The sequence below is a fragment of the Hemiscyllium ocellatum genome, chromosome 7 (genome assembly GCF_020745735.1).
Source record: "Hemiscyllium ocellatum isolate sHemOce1 chromosome 7, sHemOce1.pat.X.cur, whole genome shotgun sequence".
Taxonomy (NCBI): domain Eukaryota; kingdom Metazoa; phylum Chordata; class Chondrichthyes; order Orectolobiformes; family Hemiscylliidae; genus Hemiscyllium; species Hemiscyllium ocellatum.
The window spans coordinates 40,305,972-40,329,571 of NC_083407.1; the positions used below are offsets into that span (position 1 = coordinate 40,305,972).

The following is a 23,600-nucleotide window of genomic DNA, read 5'->3' on the forward strand; positions in this document are numbered from 1 at the left end:
ATTCTCAACAGGGTGACTTTTCCTGTTTCTAACCTCAGCCCATACAACTCAGTAGCCGAGTCCTCAAACATCTTTTCCGCAACCCTAATGCTGTACTTGACCAACAATGCCACACCTCCCCCTCTTTTACCACCTTCCCTGTTTATACTGAAACATCTAAACCTTGGAGCCTGCAACAACCCTGCTCTAGTCATGTCTCCAAATGGCCACAATATCAAAGTCCCAGGTACCAACCCATGCTACAAGTTCACCCACCTTATTCTGGATGCTCCTGGCATTGAAGGCTTGGGCTGACAAGTGGCTAACGTTCATACCAAGCATATTCCTGGCAACGACCATCTTCGATATAGTCACTTGTCTAACTCCCACCCCTGACAGTCAATGGCATGATTATCACTGAACACCCCACTTTTAATATCCTGGCAATTACTACTGACTAGAAACGTTGAATCAACTGGACTCACTACATAGGTACAGTGGCATCGAGACCAGGTCAAAGGCTAGGAATACTGTAGCAAGTAACTCCTCTTAATTCCCCAAAGCTGTTTAATTGTCTACGTGGCACAAGTCAGGAGTGTGATAGTATACTCTGTTTGGGTGGATAGGTGCAGCTCCAACATTCAAGCAGCTTAACACCATCCAGGACAAAGCAGCCTGCTTGATTAGCACCATTACCAATGCTCAGGAGCAGCAGTACTATGTACAAGATGCACTGCAGACATGCCAAAGATTCTTAGACAGCACCACCCAGAAGCGAATCAAACAGTCAGGGCCAAAGCAGAGAACAAGGTAGGGCCGATAAACTAAACTGCATTTATTTCAACGCAAGGAGCCTAACAGGGAAGGCAGATGAACTCAGGGGATGGTTAGGAACATGGGACTGGGATATCATAGAAATTACAGAAACATGACTCAGGGATGGGCAGGACTGATAGCTTAACGTTCCCGGATACAGATGTGACAGGAAGGACAGAAAAGGGAGGCAAAAGAGGGGGAGTGGCATTTTTGAAAATGGATAGCATTACAGCTGTACTGAGGGAAGATATCCCAGAAATACATCCAGGGAAGTTATCTGGGTGGAACTGAGAAATTAGAAAAGGATGATCACCTTATTAGGATTGTATTATAGACCCCCTAATAGTCAGACCGAAATTGAGAAACAAACTTATAAGGAGATCTCAGCTATCTGTAAGAATAATAGGGTGGTTCTGGTAGGGGATTTTAATTTTCCGAACAGACTGGGATTGCGATAGTGTTAAGGGTTCAGATGGGGAGAAATTTCTTAAGTGTTACAAGACAATTTTCTGATTCAGTATGTGGATGTACCTATTAGAGAAGGTGCATAACTTGACCTACTCTTGGGAAATAAGGCAGGGCAGGTGACTGAGGAGTCAGTGGGGGAGCACTTTGGGGCCAGCGACCATAATTCCATTAGATTTAAAATAATGATGGAAAAGGATAGACCAGATCTAAAAGTTGAAGTTCTAAATTGGAGAAAGGCCATCTTTGATGGTATTAAGCAAGAACTTTCAAAAGCTGATTGGGGGAAGATGTTTGCAAGAAAAGGGACAGCTAGAAAATGGGAAGCCTTCAGAAATGAGATAACAAGAATCCAGAGACAGTATGTTCCTGTTAGGGTGAAAGGAAAGGCTGGTAGGTATAGGGGATGCTGGATGACTAAAGAAATTGAGTTTTTTGAAGAAGTAAGAAGGAGGATTGATGAGGGCAGAGTGGTAGATACGATCGATATGGACTTGAGTAACACAGTCAACAAGGTTCCCTATGGGAGACTGGTTGGCAAGGTTAGATCTCATGGAATACAGGGAGAACTAGCCATCTGGATACAGAACTGGCTCAAAAAGTAGAAGACACAGGGTGGTGATGGAGGGTTGTTTTTCAGACTGGAGGCCTGTGACCAGTGAAGTGCCACAAGGATCGGTGCTGGGTCAACTACTTTTCATCATTTATATAAATGATGTGAATGTGAGCATAAGAGGTATAGTTAGTAAGCTTGCTGATGACACAAAAATTGGAGGTGTAGTGGACAGTGAAAAGGGTTACCTCAGAATACAATGGGATCTTGATCAGATGGGCCAACGGGCTGAGAAGGGGCAGAAAGAGTTTATTTTAGATAGATGGGAAGTGCTGCATTTTGGGAAAGCAAATCTTTGCAGGACTTATACACTTAATGGTAAGGTCCTAGGGAATGTTGCTGAACAAAGACCTTGGAGTGAAAGTTCATTGCTCCTTGAAAGTGGAGTCGCAGGTAGAAAGGATAGCGAATAAGGTATTTGGTATGCTTTCCTTTATTGGTCAGAGTATTGAGTACAGGAGTTGGGAGGTCATGTTGCGGCTGTACAGGACATTGGTTAGGCCACTGTTGGAATATTGCGTGCAACTCTTGTCTCCCTCCGTAAGGACGCTGTGAAACTTGAAAGGGCTCAGAAAAGATTTACAAGGATGTTGCCAGGGTTGGAGGATATGAACTGTAGGGAGAGGTTGAATCGGTTAGGGCTGTTTTCCCTGGAGAGTTGTAGGCTAAAGGTGATCTTATAGAGGCTTATAAAATCATGGTGGGCATGGATAGGATAAATAGACAAAGATTTCTCCCTGGGGTGGGTGGGGGAGGGGGTCCAGAACTAGAGGGCATAGATTTAGGGTGAGAAGGTAGACATAGAAGAGACCTAAGGGGCAACGTTTTCACACAGAGGGTGGTATGTGCATGGAATGAGCTATCAGAGGAAGTAGTCGGGGCTGGTACTATTGCAACATTTAAAAAGGAATCTAGATGTGTATATGAATCAGAAGGGTTTGAAGGGATATGGGCCTAGATTGGTTTGGGATATCCAGTTGGCATGGACATATTGAACTGAAGAGTCTGTTTCCGTGCTGTATGTCTCTAAGACTCTATATATTCCAAAGGTTTAAAAGAAATACAGGTGGTAGGGTTAATAAAGTATAACAGAAGAAAACAAAGTAGTTGAACAAATTACTTAAGTATTAATTAAAACACATTAAAAAAAAAGATGACTGGACAAGTAATAGATGGATATTATTAAACTGGAAAAGGTTCAGAACAGATTTACCGGGATGCTGCCAGGTATGGTAGGTTGGAGTTGTAAAGAAAGGCTGGATAGGCTAGGAGTTTCTTTTTTAAAAAGATTCCCTACAATATGAAAACTTGCCCTTTGACCCAACAAGTCCACACCGACCATCCAAAGAGTAACCCACCCAGACCCATTTCCCTCTGACTAATGCACCTGACATATGGGCAATTTAGCATGGCCAATTCACCTGACCTGTACATTGTTGGAGTGTGGGAGGAAAGTGGAGCACCTGGAGGAAACCCACACAGACACAGAGAGAATGTGCAAACTTCACAGTGTCACCCAAGGCTGGAATAGAACCTGGGTACCTGGCGCTGTGAGGCAACAGTGCTAACCATTGAGCCACTGTGCCGTACAGTTGTTTTTGGAGGTTGAGGAGACCTAGTTAAAGTTTATAAAAGCACAAAAAGGTATAGATAGAGTTGTGGTAATTGTCTGCTTCCTAAGATGGGAAAATTTAAGACTAGTGGACACATTTTGTAGATAACAGGACAGAGATTTTAAAGAGACATGAGGAGCAAATGTTTTTCCCCCCAGAGGTTGGCCTGTATATGCAATTAATATCCTGAAGAAGTGGTACATGTGGATACAATTACATTGCTTAAAAGACTTTTGGATAAGTACATACATGAGAAAGGTTTGGATTGATATAGGCCAGGAGCAGGCTGATGGGGCTAGTTTAGTTTGGGATTATTGTTTGGTGTCGACTGCTTTGACTTGAAGGGACTATTTCCATGCTATATGGCTCTGTGACTTTGTCATGGCTGCAGATATGATCAGGGTAAACACATCTGAAGTATTTACAACTCAAGCAGCTTTAGCTTAAGAACTTGTGCACTGGAGGCCAAACCAGAACACAGTGAAGGAGAAGTTACCTGGTTAGTTTGTACCATGAGGCAGTCACACCTCTTAGGGCAGGGCTTTCTCAGTTGGTGATTGGTCAGGGAATAGAAGGTGGTACTGTCAATAAGATAGATAAAAAGAGCCATAGGCAAGAGTGCACAAGCCTCAGCCTTCATAATTATGCAACAGGTTTGAGGTTCTTGGAGTAAGAACGGCAGGATGGGTTAGTTAATTGGCCATGGGACAGTGGTACAAAAAGCCATTCAAGTTGGGCAAGTGGAAAAAAATGTAGTTATGGGAGATACTAATAGTAAACAGGCAACAATCCCCATCAGACACCCTGGACTAAAACCCTCTGAACTTGGGATGTGAGTTTGTGGAATTCACATTTCAATTAAGACTCCTTAAGCTCTCTGGCCGAAATAGATAAGGAAACATGCGAGCCTGTGGCAGCTGTCTGCAACAGGGGTGGAGCATGTAACGCTAAAGAAAGACCCCCACAAACACCTCAGCTAAAGACAAGGAACACCAAGCTGCAGAGCAAACAACTGAGACATTCTGGAGTCTACAAAAATACAAAACCATTCAACTTTTTAAATTAGTTTCCTCAGGCAGAGTTATGAACATTCCACACCATTGTACTGCATTCAAACCTGTTTGCCTCGGAAAGCAAAGACTTCACACTACCAGTGAAACTTTAACGTACATCCATCCAAGAGAAATACTGGGCATTCAAAACTATCAGAAACCCATTCACTTTAAAAATCGGTGAACCACTTACACTTCATCTAAATGATCAGGAGGCTCATTCAGCCCTGAGGAGGAGGAATAACAGCTCAGTAATCAAATCCAAATTTGGCAGGAGAAAGAGGAACCAATAGTTGATATAACTGGAGAACTCAGATTTCCTGGGTGATGGTGGGTTCGATTCAGAGAGAGGTTTAGCCAGAGTAGAGACAATCAGCAACAGCCAGTCGCAGTCAGTCACAGACTCAAACCATAGCAGATTCAGGAAAAGAAAGAGAACATAATTATCTTCGCATTCACAAACCTCCACACACTAACGAGAAGCAACTGGAGAGCTGAAATACTGAACAGGGTAGCGCCAGCAACATCCACCACTGTCCAAACTGACAGAACCACTGAACACAAGCTCATTGAAACCCTCTGTCCCAGCTCAGTTAGAAAAGGTTGGGACGGGTAAGCTTCGGGGCCGGTCTTCCAGGACACCCTCAGGGAAGGGAAGCAGGAAAAGACCCAGGGATTAGTGTTTTTTTAGTTTCTCCAGTTATCCAGTATTAACAGCTCTCTAATCTGAAACCCACAGTATGAATTCAGGGCAGCAAGGGTTAACTAGGGTGCTAGTTAGCTGTCAGATAAGTCTCACTTCGCTTGAGGTTTTTTGAAATATTCATTTTCTTTTTCAATTATTGTACGTATTTCAAATTTAGCTTGTTTTAATAACAGCAACTTTCTTTGCCTCTGAAGCATCTGCCTCCTGTGTTTTTCATTCCATCACATCTTACTACATAAACCAATGTTAGAACTAGGGTATTGGTTTCAATAAGCCAACCAGCACTCCTATATGAGGGATATATTGTTCTACACACCTAGAGGAGAATGTATTGAGAGGGGAACCTCTAACCTAGTTATCATAGACCACAGAAGTACCAATGACGTGCACTTGGTAAGGGTCTGCCTAGATTGGCAGAAGAGTGGAGCATCAAAAAGAGAATGTAAAGGGAATAATCTCTGGATTATCATCTGAGCCAGGAGTTGCCTGGCTGAAGGAACACAAGATCCAAAAGGAAGTTTGCTTGGCAAAACCTGGAATTGCCAGCATTGATTCATATACTACAGCAACAATTTCCATCGATTCAGGCAAATGAAGCAACCTGCTTGCAGGTTCTCCATTTTAGCGATAAAGCGACAGCAGATATCTGGTACATGTGTACAGTATTTCTATTAGGACTGCAGATGGTGGAGATCAGAGTCAAAGAGCATCATGCTGATGCTGAAACCTCGATTCTCTTGCTCCTTGGAAACTGCCTGACCGGCCGTATTTTCCAACACAACACTCTACAATATTTCTTTTTCATGTTTGGGGAGAACAACAAAACAGCATGGAAGTATGCACTTAATTTATTCAAATTACAAAATTACAACATTACTGCCAACTTGGCCATCGCATGAAAGGATTCAAACTCCTGTTTGGAAGAGTAAACACTGGACTTGAAACAGTGTACTTTCTCTCCACAGATGCTAATCAGTCTTGCTGAGTTTTACTAATATGTGCAATTTTTTGTTTTATTCTATTGCTGTAAGTAAACATGTAGGCCCACCAGGTGAAGGCAGCAATTGAAATTAGCCTTCAAAGGGGAATTGAGTCTATGGGCAGGAATATCCTCCTGCAACTACACAGGGATCTTGGCAAGACCATAATGGAGTAGTGTGTGTAGTTTTGATTTCTTTATCTGAAAGAGGATGTTGTGGCCACGGAGGTAGTGCAACGAAAGCTTATCAGACCAATTCCTAGGATGCAGGACTGATGTATGAAGGGAGACTGGATTGGTTAAAGTTTACTGGACGTCACTTTAAGAAGAATGAGAAAGAATTTCATAGATTTGAGATTCCAACAGGACTAGATGGGGTAAATGCAGGAAGGTTATTTCTGTTGACCGAGAAAACCGAAATCATGAGTCACAGTTTAAGGATGCAGTCTAAGATAAGCCATTAGGGACTCACGAGTAATTTCTTCACCCAGTGGGTGAAGCTCTGGAATTCTCCAAAGAAGATAATTAAGGCCAAGACATTCAATGTTTTCAAGGAGCTAAATAGAGCTCTTGGGCTAGGCCTCAAAAGGGTATGGTAGAAAGCAGATACAAAGTATAGAATTAGATGATCACCCATGATCATAGTGATTGGCTTGAAAGGCCAGATGGCCTGTATCTATCTTCCATGTTTCTGAGATTCATGAAATGCATACATGACTCAAAGGTTGGTGTGGGAGAAATGGATTCCAGTTTCTGGGGCACTGGCATCAGTTATTGTGGGCTGAAACAATGGCTTTGTGCATGGGAAATCATGTCTCAGAAACTTGAGACTGGTTAGGAAGATAAAATTTCACGGAATACATGGAGAACTAGCAATTCGGATACAGAACTGGCTCAAAGGTAGAAGACAGAGGGTGCTGGTGGAAGGTTGTTTTTCAGACTGGAGGCCTGTGACCAGTGGAATGCCACAAGGATCAGTGCTGGGTCAACTACTTTTTGTCATTTACATAAATGATTTGGATGCAAACATAAGGAGGTACAGTTAGTAAGCTTGCACATGACACCAAAATTGGAGGTGTAGTGGACAGCGAAGACAGTTACCTCAGATTACAACAAGATCTTGACCAGATGGACTGAGAAGTAGCAGATGGAGTTTAATTCAGATAAATAGGAGGTGCTGCATTTTGAGAAAGCAAATCTTAGCAGGATTTATACACTTAATGGCAAGGTCCTAGGGAGTGTTGCTGAACAAAGATACCTTGGAGTGCAGGTTCATAACTTCTTGAAAGTGGATACACAGGTGGATAGGATCATGAAGGCAGTGTTTGGTATGCTTTCTTTTATTGGTCAGAGTATTGAGTATAGAAGTTGGGAGGTATTGTTGTGGCTGTACAGGATATTGGTTATGCCACTGTTGGAATACTGCATGAAATTCTGCTCTCCTTCCTATTGGAAAGATGTTGTGATACTTCAAAGGGTTCAGAAAAGACTTACAAGAATGTTGCCAGGGTTGGAGGACTTGAGCTATAGGGAGAGACTGAACAGGCTAGGGCTGTTTTCCCTGGGAGTGTCAGAGGCGGAGGGGTGATAAGGTTTATAAAATCATGAAGGGCATGGATAGGGTAAATAGATAAAGTCTTCTCTCTGGGGTGGGGGAGACCAGAACTAGAGGGCATAGGTTTAGGATGAGAGGGGAAAGATATAAAAGAGACCTAAAGGGCAACATTTTCACACAGAGGGTGGTACATGTATGGAATGAGCTGCCAGAGGAAGTGGCGGAGGCTGGTACAATTGCAACATTTCAGAGGCATTTGGATGGGTATACGAATAGGAAGGGTTTGGAGGGATCTGGGGCGGGTGCTGGCAGGTGGGACTAGATTGGATTGGGATATCTGGTCGGCCTGGACAGGTTGGACCGAAGGGTCTGTTTCCATGCTATACATCTCTATGACTGAATCATTTGGATTGTACACTTGGACTGTGTAAGTGTGCACTGAAATAAATACATAGGATTGATAGACAATAAAAAAGTACTCCTTAAATGGACAACCACCTCAGATTTAGGTATGGCAGAGAAGGATTGAGATGTCTTAGGACGTGAGTCACAAAAGGTGAGCAAACACATACAACAATTAAAGAAGGCAAGTGGAATATTTCAGACTGATGTTATGTTTCCATTATACAGGGCAGCAATGAGACCACAGCTCAAATACGGTGTGCAATTTTGGTCAAATTTAAAAAGAATGTAAATGCACCTTTGACAGTTCACAAAATATTTATTGTTATTTGAAACCTGGAATAAGTGGGTTGTCTTACAAATGATATGTTTGAGAGGCTGGTCTTGATTACACTGGAGCTTAGAACAGTAAGGTGACTTCAGGTTAAAGGGACAAAGGCTATGAGTAGAAAGCAAGAACAAGGTTCAGGGCTGGATGATCAACCAGGAGTATAATGAATGGCAGTACAGGATCAAGTGGCTGAATGGCTTACTCCTGCTAACTTAATTGAAGTGCATAAGATGCTGAACAGTCTTGACAAGATGGATGTGGAAAGGATGGTGCCTCTTGTGGCTGAGTTCAGCATTAGGGTGCACTATTTAAAAATTAGGGGTGCATTTCTAGGGCAGAGATGGCAACATTTTTCCGTCTGAGGATTGAAACAATTCGGAGCATTCAACCTCAGCAGGCAGTGTTAATGAGTATTTTTAAGGTGGAATTCTACTAATTGTTGGGCAAAGGAAGCAAAGATTATCAGTGGTAAATAAGAATGTAGTATTTGAAACATATGACCTATAATCTCATTTATTATCAGAGGAAACTAAAAGGGCCAAAAGGCCTGTGTCTGCCCCTCATTGCTATGTTCACAGTGAAATGGCAGATATTGGAAAACCTAGAGTGTGAAAATTCATTACAACTTCCAGAACACATCTGCATTTTGGTTCAAACACAAGTTCTTGCAGATCAGAGTTTCCCTCTTGGATGGGTGCCTGTCCCCTTCTAAAAAGGGATCAGATCTTGGAATGGAGTCATAACAGCAGGACCACTTAGCAGTTGCCATTGCTAAACACAGACCTGCATGCTGTCACTTGTGCTTACTGCATAGAACTGGACAATGTGAAAGGGGAGACAGGGACACAAATCTTCATGAATCCTCATCCCTCTATCGTTAATAGAGATGCAAGTGTGCCATATAAGAGTAGTTGCCTTCTGCTTCTGGCCACACAAAAGGTAACTACTCCTCAGCCCATCTGCTAGTAATACCTGCACCTCAACTTGCCATGACAATACATAAGGATCCCAAACCTGTCCAGGAACCCATGAGAATGCCAGGACAATTCACCCCTCTGGTAGTCCTGTTCAGTTGATGGTTAATGGGAATTCCCAGGATGTCACAAGATGGCAGCAAGGTAAAACACTCCAATCAGAGCCCCTCTGCTTGCCAGTTTTTTTTTCTCCAACCACCGCCTCCCTAAAACTTTTAAATTACTCTTTTCTCCAGGTAGGGGTAAAGGGAGAGGAGTTGTGACTGGAGATCAGGTGGAAGCTTAGCACACAGGCCATGTCCCACAGTGGCAGTAGAGTGGCACGTGGGGAATACAGAGTCCCAGAATGGCATGAAATGAATCTTGTTACAGTGAGACTCACCTTGCTGTTGCTGCTGTTGAGTGCCAGTGAGCAGCAGTCTGGAGCAATGCAGGATGTTTGTTGGATTTAGGCCTGACTTCACATGCTGCGCCGCTACTTCATTGGACTATAATGTAAAACCTTTTTGCAATGTTATAACTACCTAATTTCTAACTCATTCTCAGACACAGTAATGTTACTGCTTTCCTTCCAAATCTCCTTTGTATAAGATCACTTTAAGATTTTTTACCTTGCTATTTGTACCCAAGATGACACCATTAAAAGGCAGCCGTGTAAAAACTTCTCACTGTACTCCTGTACTGGAGTACAAATGACAGTAAAGGATATTCATTCATTCAGTGATGGTATTGAAAGTCATGGGTAGGCGGCTAGATTTTCTCATAGTGGAAATGGTTACTGATTGGCACTTGTAACATTCACACCAAACATGTTACTTGTCTGCCTGGATATTGTACACATCTTGCTGCATTTGAGCAAATGCAGGTAAATGAGATTAGTATAGGTTGGAGTATATTTTTGGCACGGACATGATGGACCAAAAGACATTTTTACACTGTAGGATTCTATGCATTGCTTCAACATGAGAAGCTGTGAATGGTGTTTAATATTAATAAATGCACGCTCAACATCCTGATTTAATGACAAAGGGAAGATCATTGATGAATTAGCTAACTACTTGAGCAAAAAAAAATCTACATTGAGGAACTTCTGCAGTAATGTTCTACACTGTTCTGACTCTTCCAGTTACACTAACACTGGTGGACTATAAAATGTTATTAGGAAGGGAGTCCCAGAATATTGGGGTGGCACGGTGGTTAGCACTGCAGCCTCACAGCTAGGGACCCGGGTTCAATTCCAGCTTCAGGCGACTGTCCGTGTGGAGTTTGCACGTTCTTCCAGTGTGTGTGTTTTTCCCCTCGGGTACTCTGTTTTCCTCCCACAGTCCAAAGATGTGCAGGCCAGGTGAATTGGTCAGGCTAAATTGCCCATAAGGTTAGCTGCATTTGTCAGGGGGAAAGGATCTGGGTGGGTTACGCTTCGGAGGGTCGAGTGTGGACTGGTTGGATCAAAGGGCCTTTTTCCATACTGTGGGGAATCTAACTTAATCAATATTGATCCAGCAACATGAAGGAACAATAACAGTTCCAAGTTAGGATGGCAAGCGGCTTCGAAAGCAACTTTGTAGGAGGTATCCTTCTAGGGGGCACAAGTCACAGGTTTGAGAGATGCAGCCAAAGAAAGCCTGGTAAGTTGCTGCAGTGTATCTTGTAGATGACACACTGCTGTTATTGTACGTCAGTGGCATAAGGAATGAATATTCAAAGATGTTAGATGGTGCAAATGGTATCTCGATTGTTGGCAATGCTACACTTATCCAGGTAATACAAAAGTATTCTTCAGCACTTGATTTGTGCTTTGTAGGTGGACAGGATTTGATGAGATACGAGGCAAGTTACTTTCCTCTGAAAGTCTATTGTGTTTCCAAACAATGCAAATTTCCAGGATACTGAGAGGAGATTCAGCAATTGTAATTTCACAACAAGTCATGGAAAGTTGGACAGATTCCCAAGAGATGGTCATTACCCGACAGTTGAGTTGCACAAATGTTATGATTCAGAGGCACAAATTTCTAGCCAGTGACCTAGAAGACAATTCATGTTACTTGACTACCAATGCTACCAAAGGTCTCGGCTTTCGTCAGCATGGAATGATGATTGATCACAGCCTTTCAGGATAGGTACAGCCTTTTGACGGCATGGTCTCTCCCATATCATCAGTTATCGCAACGTTTACTTAAAAAACTAGGTAACTTAGTTTCATGCTTGTGTCTCATGCACACCTTGACAACTTTCTGTTCCTTTCCCAGCACAAAGAATTTTCCTTATTCAAGTGTCTTTGGAACTCCCCGCCACAGAGAGCTATAGGTGCAGAGTGTTTTTGTACATTTAAAAGCCTGATACATGTGGATTCTTGATCAAAAAGGGAATTAAAAAAGGTACTGGGAAAATGCAGGAAAATGGATGGGTGAAATTCTATTAAAATGGTGGAGGCGGCTTGATTGGGACTGAATAGCTTACCCCTCTTTCTATTTCATGTGGTCTTAAAATCACCCCGCCATGTGTCTGTGACACTACTGCTGTCCTAATCTGTGTAGCCACAACTCTTCCCTGTGAAGTTCACTTCTTTCACAGAGGAACCTTCTCCTGAAAGAACAACATCCTTGACACTTGAAAAAACCTCTCTGTCTATGCTGCAACTCTGTCCACATGCTCTCATACTCCTCTCAGCAGATCTCCTGCCAGGATCATATGCCAAAGGAACCTACACCCAAGATCAAGAGCTTCCCTATCTTTCCTGGATAAAGACTGCACCTGCAGTGAACTCTATTACCTTTGAGGCAAAACTGCTTGATTCTATGGCTGCAAATTGCCAGGTTGTTGCTGGCTTTCAAACTTTGCTGTGACTCTACCTCCCCCACACCCATCACTGAATCCAGAAGAATCTATAAGACTTCAGTCTATTAGCTCAGCAACAAGTTTATTGATTTGCAACTGCTTATTTTGAAAGCATTTATCATCTACATACAGGTTTCCATACATTGCTGGTAAAGTAGCGATGATATTGAAGGGTGACCTGACATTGTTTGAAAATAATTCATTCCCCCACCACCACCCTGTTATATTGGTGTATGGTCTGTAGACAGAGTCCAAAATACTTTTTCCCACATCTCACTTTATTTGGATTTGTAAACTCTAGGCAAAGTGGCCAACTTTGTAAATAAACTAGGGAGAAAGGGCAGAATTGGAAGATGCACATGCAGTCACCTATGGTGGTGGAAAATTAGACAATTCATTGGCGGAAGAATCATATTCCATCAATAGACAATAGGTGCAGGAGTAGGCCATTCAGCCCTTCGAGCCTGCACCGCCATTCAATATGATCATGGCTGATCATTCCTAATCAGTATCCTGTTCCTGCCTTCTCTCCATAACCCTTGATTCCACTATCCTTGAGAGCTCTATCCAACTCTTTCTTAAATGAATCCAGAGACTGGGCCTCCACTGCCCCCTGGGGCAGAGCATTCCACACAGCCACACTCTCTGGGTGAAGAAGTTTCTCCTCATCTCTGTCCTAAACTGTCTACCCCGTATTTTTAAGCTGCGTCCTCTGGAAGCCCAGCATGTCAATGCAAAAAAAAAAAAAAAAAGGTTGAAGCATTTGCAACAATCTTCAACCAGAATTGCATTGTGGACAAATGTTGCTAGGACGGTCACTGACCTCACTGCCTCCATCTTTATAATCTCCCAACCCTAGACAGCCCACTTCTACTTCCTTTCCAAACTCCACAAATAAGACTGACCCAGTAGGCCCATTGTATCAGCCTATTCCTGCCCCACCAAGCTCATTCCCTCCTACCTTGACTTCATCTTCTCTACACTTGTCCAGACCCTGCCCACCTACATCCACAATTCCTCTAATACCCTCTGACATATTGACAATTTTCAGTTCCCTGGCCCTAACTGCCTCCTGTTTACCATGGATGTCTGATCCCTCCATTCCCCACCAGGATGGCCTGAAAGCTCTTGGCTTTTCCTCAGGAGGTCAGAACAATTCCCATTGACCATCACCACCACTCCTCCTCTTCTGCTTAGCAGAACTTGCTCACACCTGAGCAATTTCTCCTTTAATTCATCTCACTTCTGACAAGTCAAAGAAGTGACTATAGGCACCTGCATGGTACCAGTTATGCGTAACTCTTCATAGGGTATGTGGGATAGTTCTTGGCCCCCTCCCACAACTCTACTCGTACACCAACCATTTCAGTGCTGCTTCATGCTCCTGCCCAGACTTTGAAAAATGTGTTCATTTTGCCTCCAAGTTCAACCCTCTAACTTTCACTGTCCATTTCCAACACTTCCCTTCCTTTCCTTGACCACAGTCTCCATTTCAGGGAATAAATTGCCTATTGCCACCCATGACACAGCCACTGGCTCCCACAGTTACCTTTACTACAGCTCTTCCCACCACATGTCCTGCGAGAATTACATTTCATTCTCCCAGTTCCCTCACTTGTGTTGTATCTGTTCAGAGAATGTCACCTTCTAAAAAAAGACATGACTTCTTTCAATAACCATGGTTTCCCACCTACTGCAGTTGACAGGGCCCTCAACCGCATCCAACCTGTCACCATGCTTCTGCCCTTGCCCCTTTGTCACTCAACAGCATGATCAGGTCCCCCTTGTCCTCATTTTCATCACACTAGCCTCTACATTCAAAGGATTATTCTTTTCGTAGAATCATGAGGGGCATAGATAGGATAAATAGACAAGGTCTTTACCCTGGGTGGGAGAGTCCAGACCTAGAGGGTATAGGTTTAGGGTGAGAGGGGAAAGATTTTAAAAAGTGACCTAAGGGGCAACGTTTTCCACACAGAGGGTGGTTCGTGTATGGAACGAGCTGCCACAGGAAGCGGTGGAGGCTGGTACAATTACAGCATTTAAAAGGCAGCTGGATAGGGATACAAATTTGAAGGGTTTAGAAAGATATGGATCAAGTGCTGGCAAATACAACCAGGCTAGGTTAGGATACCGGGTGGGCATGAGCAAGTTGGATCAAAGGGTCTGCTTCCACGCTGTACATCTTTAGGACTCTGCTATTTCAGACAATTCCAGCAGAACACCACCAAACACATCTTCCCCTCACTCTCCACCTGCATTACAAAAGGGATCGTTCCCTCCGGGGAACACTAGCCCATTCCTCGACCACCAACACTACTCCACCTTCCCACATAACCTCAGAACGTGTCCCTTCACCCGCTCATCATTCAAGAGCCTAAAACAGTCTTTCCAGGTGAAGCAGCATTTAACTTGTACCTCCTCAATCTGGTGTATTGCATTCATTGCAATCAATGTTGCCTACTCCACATTGGGTGACCGCTTTGCGGAACACCTCTGGCCCATACTCAAGCATGACTCCAACCTCCCTATAGCCAGTCATTTTGACAGTGTCTTGCTCACATGCCCACTTGTCTGTCCTAGGCATGCTGCAATGCTCCAGCAAATTATAGCTTAAACTGGAGGAACAACATCTCAGTTTCAAAGAAAGCCATTTACAACCTTTTGGACTCAAGATTGAGCTCAACACCTTCAAGGATTTGAACAATATACAGGCTTTAGCTGATAAGCAACATTCTTGCTGTATATCAGCCAGGCAATGACCATGTCCAACAACTAAGCAAATCTAACTACTGCTCGCTTAAAATGGTATTAGTGCTGCTGAATCGCTGAAAACTTGTAGGGGGGGTTAGGGGAGGTGGTTTAAATCATTCACCGGAAACAAGTAATTCAGCTCCCCCTGTCTCCCCAAGTCTTTCTATCACCTACAAGGCACATCAGGAGTGTCATAAAATACTTCCCACCCGTCTCGATGACTGCACCTCCATCACTCATGAGAACAGTCATGAGTGATGGAAACAGCCCACTTGACTGGCATCAAATTCTAAAACATTCACTTCTTCCAGCATTAATGTATAGTGATACAATTTATAAGACTACAGAAGTTTACCAAAGGACCCTTACACAGCACTTTCCAAAACTATAAAAACTAATTATTTGGAAGGACAAGGGCAGCTGATACATTGGAACACTGCTTGCAATTCTCTCTCCAAGCCACACCATCCTGACTTGAAAATATATCACTGCACTGACAGCACTGCTGGGTCAAACTCTTGGAATTCCTTCCCTTCAGGCATTGAGAATGTATAAACATTAACTGGATTGCAGGGGTTCGAGGTGGCAATCCTCACTACCCTCAAGGGTAATTAGCGTTGGATAATAAATGCTGGCCTAGCCAGCAACGTTCACATCACTCGAATTAAAAAAAGTAAATTGGAAAACAAGATGAGATGGAGTGGGTGGAGCAAAAGTAGACAATCTCAGAAACCTAAAAAATTCTAATGGATACAGAAAGGATGATCCTGATGGCAGAGTCACAGCCTGAGATTTAGTGGTCACAATCAAAGATATAGAGGAAACCATTTAGGATGGAGAGGAGGAGAAACCTCTTCACGCAGGGAATGGTGAGTTTGGGGAATTCATTACTGCAGACAGCAGTTGAGGCAAAAACAGCACAAGATTTCAAGGAATTAGGATATCACACTTAGGGCTATAGTAATCAGAGAGTGTGGGGGTAAAGCAGGAATAGACTATTTAGAGTTGGATGATCATAAATGAATGGTGGAGTGGACTTGAAAGACTGAATTTCCTACTTTTGCTCCTAGTTTCCATTGTTTGATAATGTCTCTCAGCCCTAACTGCTTGGTGATCCAGTTATAGAGAAAATAAAAGGAGGCTCCTCGACTGCCGGATTAAGTCCAAGTGGCTACTCAGTATGGCCTCTGGTCACTTCCAAAATGTGTCTTTTAGAAAACCTCCTGCATATATTCTAATATACTCTAAAAGCACGACATTCAACAAAGGATTAATCAATAATTGTTGGTGCTTCCTTTGCAATTAGGAATTATACATCAGGCAGACAAATCAGAAATCTAAACAAGAATAATTTCTGGATGGTGCTAACACCTCCACAGCTGGTTCTAGACTGGATTCAAGCTCTGTCCCTCTGGGTGAGCTGATCAGCTCTCTAAAAGGCCAACATCCCTGACTACATACATAAAAATAAAAAGGGGAGGAGTGTTAATAAAAGATATATCCAACAATAAATCAAGATTACACAGGCATTGTTGACAACACATGCACACTCTCTGGAATATTTGCAAACATAGCAACCATGAAAGAACGAGCAGTACCTCCATCCCATAAACTACACTGACATGATTACTCTCAAGGTTATGGCGGTTACTCGAGGACTTTTGTTGTTTCAGGAACCTGTTCTAATCATACCATATGGAACCTCCCGTTATTCCATAGATACATCCTCTGATTAGCTGTGACACTGCTGTTGTTTTCTCCTAGGGTACACATGGGCAGCTGTCTCACCCCAGTTCCATTTGGACCTGCTCGGCATTCTGAGAGATATCTCCTTACAGCCCTCTCCATTGGGGAGATGCAGCGACCAGCTGTTCGACAGGTCTCCTCCACACCAGTCCTTCCCTAGTATGTATACTATGACAATAGCCCTGTTTGTGCAACCACCATCGCTGCGATCCATTTTCTCCAGACAGGATGCTGGCCAATATGGTATCTCCTGCCAAATACCCTCGAACTTGAGCTTCATGCCTTTCTGGACAATAGTGCTCCTTGATTTCAATTTACCTAACTGGTCTCTTCCAGCCACAATAAGTTAAACATGGTCCTCGGCTTGCAGTTGAACAATAAAGACGTCAGTAAACACTGACTGGTCACCTGGGGCACATTCCTACACATCCTTAGGAACTTGCTGATTCACTGCCCTAATGAGCCCTCTACTTGTGAAGCCTTTAAGGCCTGCTTCAAGGTTTGAACAAATCTCTCCACCTGGCAGTTTGTTGCACAGAGGAGATATCATACATAAGACTCTCACTTGCTAAGGGGTACTCAAACTCTCATCAATCATGACTTGATGGGACTTCTAAACATGGCAAATGTTCCATCCATTTGGTCTATCATTGCTTCTGCTGGAACCAACTTAATGGCTGCCACATTGGACCACTTGGAATGGGCATTAACGAACACTAATAGCATCTGTCCTTCTCAGTCCCATGAAATGGATGTAAATTTGCTGAGACTATGTTGGAATCCATTCACTTGAGTGAAGGCACCTTTGTTACTAACCTGCAGGGTTCACATGATCCCATTTTTCCCCTCAAATTTGAAGTTTGCTCTTTGAAAGATGTACTCCATATGTAGTACTACAGAATTTCAAGTGAAATCAAATGAAATTTCAAGTGCAAAATAGACATTCCAAAACACCAAGCTCATAGCTCTCTCTTGGTTTCTCCTCTCCCCATAAGAATGGAGCTGACCATAACGAAAACACTACAAGACATAGGAGCAGAATTCGACCATTTGGCTAAATCAAGTCTGCTCCACTATTTGATCCTGGCTAATGTTTCTCAACGGAGTCTAAGATAAAAGGTAGGGAGGAGGGACTTGGGGGAGGGGCGTTGGAAATGCAATAGGTGGAAGGTCAAGGTGAGGGTGATAGGCCAGAGTGGGGGTGGGGGCGGAGAGGTCAGGAAGGCGGTGCCGAGTTCAAGGGATTTGACTGTATCGTAACCTCCACATACATCATATCACCGGTCGTCATTTCTGCCACCTCCAAATGGACCCCACCACCAGAGATATATTTCCCTCCCCTCCCCTATCAGTTCCGAAAAGACCACTCCCTCTGACTCCCTCGTCAGGTCCACACACCCCACCAACCCAACCTCCACTCCCGGCACCTTCCCCTGCAACCGCAAGAAATGCAAAACTTACGCCCACACCTCCCCATTTACTTTCCTCCAAGGCCCCAAGGGATCCTTCCATATCCACCACAAATTCACCTGCACCTCCACACACATCATTTACTGCATCCGCTGCACCCGATGTGGCCTCCTCTGTATTGGGGCGACAGGCCACCTACTTGTGGAACGTTTCAGAGAACACCTCTAGGACACTCGGACCAACCAACCCAACCACCCCGTGGGCTCAACACTTCCACTCCCCCTCCCACTCCACCAAGGACATGCAGGTCCTTGGACTCCTCCATCGCCAGACCATAGCAACATGACGGCTGGAGGAAGAGCACCTCATCTTCCGCCTAGGAACCCTCCAACCACAAGGGATGAACCTAGATTTCTCCAGTTTCCTCATTTCCCCTCCCCCACCTTGTCTCAGTCAAATCCCTCCAACTCAGCACCGCCTTCCTAACCTGCAATCTTCTTCCTGACCTCGCCGCCCCCACCCCGGCCTATCACCCTCACCTTGGCCTCCTTACACCTATCACATTTCCAACGCCCCTCCCCCAAGTCCCTCCTCCCTACCTTTTATCTTAGCCTGCTGGACACTTTCCTCATTCCTGAAGGGCTCATGTCCGAAACATCGACTCTCCTGCTCCTTGGAAGCAGCCTGACCTGCTGTGCTTTTCCAGCAACACATTTTCAGCAGCTAATGCTTCTCAACTCCATTTTTCTGTCTTCCCTCCATTACCCTTGATCCCCTTACTAATCAAGAACATACCTTAAATACATTCGATGAGTGATATCCACAGTCATCTGCAGCTATTAGTTTCATAGGTTAGCCACTCTGGCTGAAGTAATTTTGCCTCTGCTCAGTTCTAAAGGGTTATCTCTTTGCAGAGGCTGTATCCTCGGGTCACAGAGTGTCTCCTACTAGGGGGAACACAGTCTCCACATCTACTCCATCCAGACATCCCGGTATCCTGTAACTTTCAGTCAGATTCCGCTCATCCTTCTAAACTTCACTGTGTACAAGTCCTCAACAGGTGTTCATATGACAATCCCTTCATCCCCAGGATCATTCTAATAAATCTTCTTAGGAAACCTTAGAGTACCAGCATATCCTTCCTTAGATCCAAGGCCCAAAACTGCTCAGAATATTCCAAATGCAGTCTGATTACAGCTGAAAATGTGTTGCTGGAAAAGCATAGCAGGTCAGGCAACATCCAAGGAGCAGGAGAATCGGTATTTCAGGCATGAGCCCTTCATCAGGAATGCCCGAAACGTCGATTCTCCTGCTCCTTGGATGCTGCCTGACCTGCTCCGCTTTTCCAGCATCACATTTTCAGCTCCGATCTCCAACGTCTGCTGTCCTCACATTCTCCTAGCAGTCTGATTACAGCCGCAGTATAAATTTCTGCTCTTGAAATGAATGCTGACATTGAATTGCCTTCCTAACTGCCAACTGAACCTGTTAACCTTAAGAGAATCCTGAACTAAGACTTATACCCCTTTGTGCTACTGATTTCCAAAGCCTTCCCATTTGCAATAGGGTACACATCTATTCTTCCTTCCATCTTACTCTCCCACACAATACTGTCACTTCTTTGCCCTCTCTCCTAGCCTACGCAAGTCCTTCTGCAACCTCCGACTTCCTCAAAAACTACCTGCACCGATTTGTCTCATTTGCAAACTTAGCAACAATGCCCTCAATTTCCTTTGTACACATTAACAGTGTGTAATGTAAATAGTTATGGTCCAAAACAATTCCACTAGTCACTTGCTACCATCACAAAAAAGGCTCCTTAATCAATATGGAGTTCTGTCATTCAGTCAATCCTCTATCCATGCCACTACCTTATCCCTATCATGGGCTCTGAGCAGCCTCCTGTGTGGCTGCTTGTCAAAGGCCTTCTGAACATCCAAATAGATCACATTGACTGGCTCTTTGTCTAATCTTTGTGTTACCTCCACAAAAACATCTAAGATTCGTCAGGCATGACCTCCCATTGTGGAAGCTAGGCTAACTCAGCCCTATTTCTCCACGCACTCCCAAGTACATTGCAATTTCATCCTTGGAAAGATTTTATAGAGTCCATACTAATGGCAGTATGTAGTATTGAGAGGAACCTCGATTATCCAAACTTGATGGGCGGGCACTATTTCATTTGGATTACAAACTATTCGGTTTATGAGCAAATGCTTTTCCTCTGGGGCTCGGAGCTTTTAAAGTCTGCTCCCCATTCAGGAGACTGCAGCAGCACACAGTATACGAGCCCCACCCCCAACTCCATTCGCCACCGCCCCCTGTCCCCAACATGGGCCCCTTGCAAACAACCCCACCCCCAACCCTGTGCAACACTGCCCCACCCCCAACACCGAACCCCTGCTGCTGTGCAACATCGCCAACCCCCTGCCCCCAACACCGTGTTACCCCCTCCCAACTTTGTCCAACACTGCCTCACCCCCCGCCCCCAACCCTGTAGACACTCGCCACTCTCCAGGGCAGCTGGACTGGAGTCCAACAACCATATTGCTGCTGCCGCCTTTGTGGGGTAAGTTTCCAAATAGCGTGTGCACACAACTTTTTATTGCAACGTTCCACCTTTGTCCCGTAAACAATGTTGGAGAGAATATCTGGGTGGGCAGGGTTAGGTTCCACCCCTCGGGAATGTGTGCTGGGGGGGGAGGGAAAGAGAGAGAGAGAGAGACACACACACACAATCATTTGGAGACAAATGACTAAACAAAAAATGCGATCTCTTTGATGCAACGTTTCCTTCGCGACTGCAATAAATCGGTATTCGAATAATTGAGTTTCCTCAGTAAATATCATTGCAACAGTGGAACAGGCTAGTACATAATGCAAAGAGTAGCACTTACTGATAATGAACCCAAGATGGACCAAGTGTTTTCTTAAATTGTGTCAAACCAACAATATCAATATAGATTAGTTCTACAATCTTATCACCACGAGTAGGGCAACCCGACCTGTTACCCATCACTTTCTTCATTATTCTATAAAAGTAAACACAGATACAATATTTTCAAAACCAGAAAATTCAAAGCATATTTAAGAGTTAACAGTGACAGACAAATTCTATCACATTTATAATGGTAAGGGCCACTAGATTTCTTAAAAACAAAAATGTACAAAGTGCAACAGATGCTCTGCAAGAAAAAAGAATGCAACTGGTCAATTTAATTGAAATGTGCAAAATTTGAATGTTTTGTCAGCATTCAATTCTACCACTGCCAGAATTGCTCTTGCTTCTATTCTGCCTCTGCTTAAAAGGACTCAATTTACCAATTCTGCTTTGGTTGCTGCGAACTTTCTCAAATATGTTTAAAATGCTTCTAGTCCCATTAGTTTTACAGTATTCAGTTTGCTACAACTGTTTCAAGATGCTGACAACTTCTGTCCTAGGTCTAAAAAAAAAATGACATTACACTCTAAGCCAAACTGGGGACACAATATATGCACACTTTTATAAACTGCAGTCATAATGCATGGCTGAGAGAGATTACATTACAGCACTAGAGTCTGGTAACTGCTCCAATCAAAAAGTTGCATGATACTAAATTTTGCTATCTTCATACAGATCTCATCTGTAAAAATACCAGAACCACATTGATTAACATTTTAATTAATCAGTTTCCAGTTAGAAAATTAAGATGCAACTAATGCACTTAGCAATCCACAATCAAAGGCCAATATTCTGAACACATCCACCATGACAGAGACACAAATTTGAATTCAATTGTTATAAAAAACACATCTGGTTCATGAATGCACTTCAGGGAATCTTGCTTGAAACAGAAGTGAATTCAACTAGAGTCCACATTATAATTTTCAAATATAAAATCATGGCCAAAATTGTAACATGTATTGAGCTATGTTTTGAGACAACATAGCAAGATTTGAGTTAAGCATAAACAGAAAAGGAAAAGCACGCCTTACATACAAGTCACAAACTGTGACATTATTAAAAACAGAAAATGTTACAAAGCTCAAGAGTTCACCAAAAGATGACCAGAATTAATGCCTCCATTCACACATTTTTCTCTACAAAAATTGCATCTGATCAAACATTCAGCTTTTATAGAAATGTCAAGTTAAAATCAATTCAATGATAGCACACATGATAGTTGCCCCCAATGAATAGCAAGTTGGCACAAATAAATCAAAATCCATGTGTTTCAGGCTAATATTGCTATAGCTTTCTTTCACATGAATATACATTAATATACTTTATGTATTCATCTACTCTTAGTACTTGGAATTAATCAGAAACAATACTATTCCTACAAATTGACTCAGCAAGAAAGAGTTTCACAGTGTGGGATTTTATGCAGGTTAAACCCTTACTCTTTTAGTTCAGCCAGTGAAGCTGAAATCCTAATGTCATGGCCGAGCAGGTAAAGGGTTGTAATCAAATCACTCCACTGAACTAATTCACCAAGAGGGCCACCGCTGAAGGCATTCTCTGCAATCTTAAATCCTGATTCCTTTGTTAAAAGGCCAAGATGGATTAGAATCTAAGAAACAAAAATGCACACGAATTACTGAAGAAAACTTAAAAAGTATTTTATAATATATAAAAAATCATTCTAACTCTAAAACAGGCAATGAAATCTACATGCATACAAATCTTGGAATACAGCTACAATGGAGTTCAGTTAACTCAATTGGTTTGATGATTGGATTACCTTGCAGATTGACAACAGCACAGAGTAATTTGAGTTTAACTCACTACCAGTCCCCCTTCTTTTTCCTCTCTCATGAGTGTGCATCCTGTGACCCTTTGGGATTATGGCAACTTTCACTGCTTCAATCCTGATAAACCAAGTTGTTACAGTCCAATGGAAGTTAGTCATCTGTACAAAAACTTGCTTTCTTGGTTCACTATGCTGCTCAATCATGGAATTTTTGAAAATATAATTGAAGCATCTATATACTAACATGGCATTTATTTAAAACTCAAAAGTGGGGAGTTCTTGCATACACACACGGATACAACTTCAGATAGGCAACATTTTATGTTGTTGATATTATAGGAATGGAGTAATTTTTGTTTCAGCAGCAGAAAGTGCAGGAGTGTCGAGCAGGAGGCAGAGAGGTGACAAGGTTACATAGTTGGGCAGTTGCTTTACCTGAAACACTACTCAGTCAGTGTCTCCCACCCATCCTCCTCCTCTGACCAAAAAATAAACGTTCTGTGCGTCGGTAAAGTGACAAGTATTTTCTTTCGCATTTTTATTTTTTCAGCTGTCTATTGGGAAACTTAGATTAATGAGAATGGATGTTAGGACAGTTGAATTTTCCTCCTGCAGTACGTGGGAGGTAAGGGTC

At 43.1% G+C, this 23,600-nt stretch overlaps 1 protein-coding gene across 4 annotated transcripts in view; it reads right to left on the reverse strand.

Annotated features, from left to right (window-relative positions):
• mgat5 (alpha-1,6-mannosylglycoprotein 6-beta-N-acetylglucosaminyltransferase) overlaps positions 1–23,600 on the reverse strand; it is a 143,940-nt gene that overhangs the window by 64,344 nt on the left and 55,996 nt on the right. For all 4 annotated transcript variants that reach the window (XM_060827136.1, XM_060827135.1, XM_060827137.1 and 1 more), the window contains exons 8-9: positions 22,617–22,786; positions 21,131–21,265 (exon numbers count right to left, since the gene is read on the reverse strand). In XM_060827136.1, the coding sequence (XP_060683119.1) occupies positions 21,131–21,265; positions 22,617–22,786 (305 nt within the window). The remainder of the gene's footprint in view (positions 1–21,130; positions 21,266–22,616; positions 22,787–23,600) is intronic.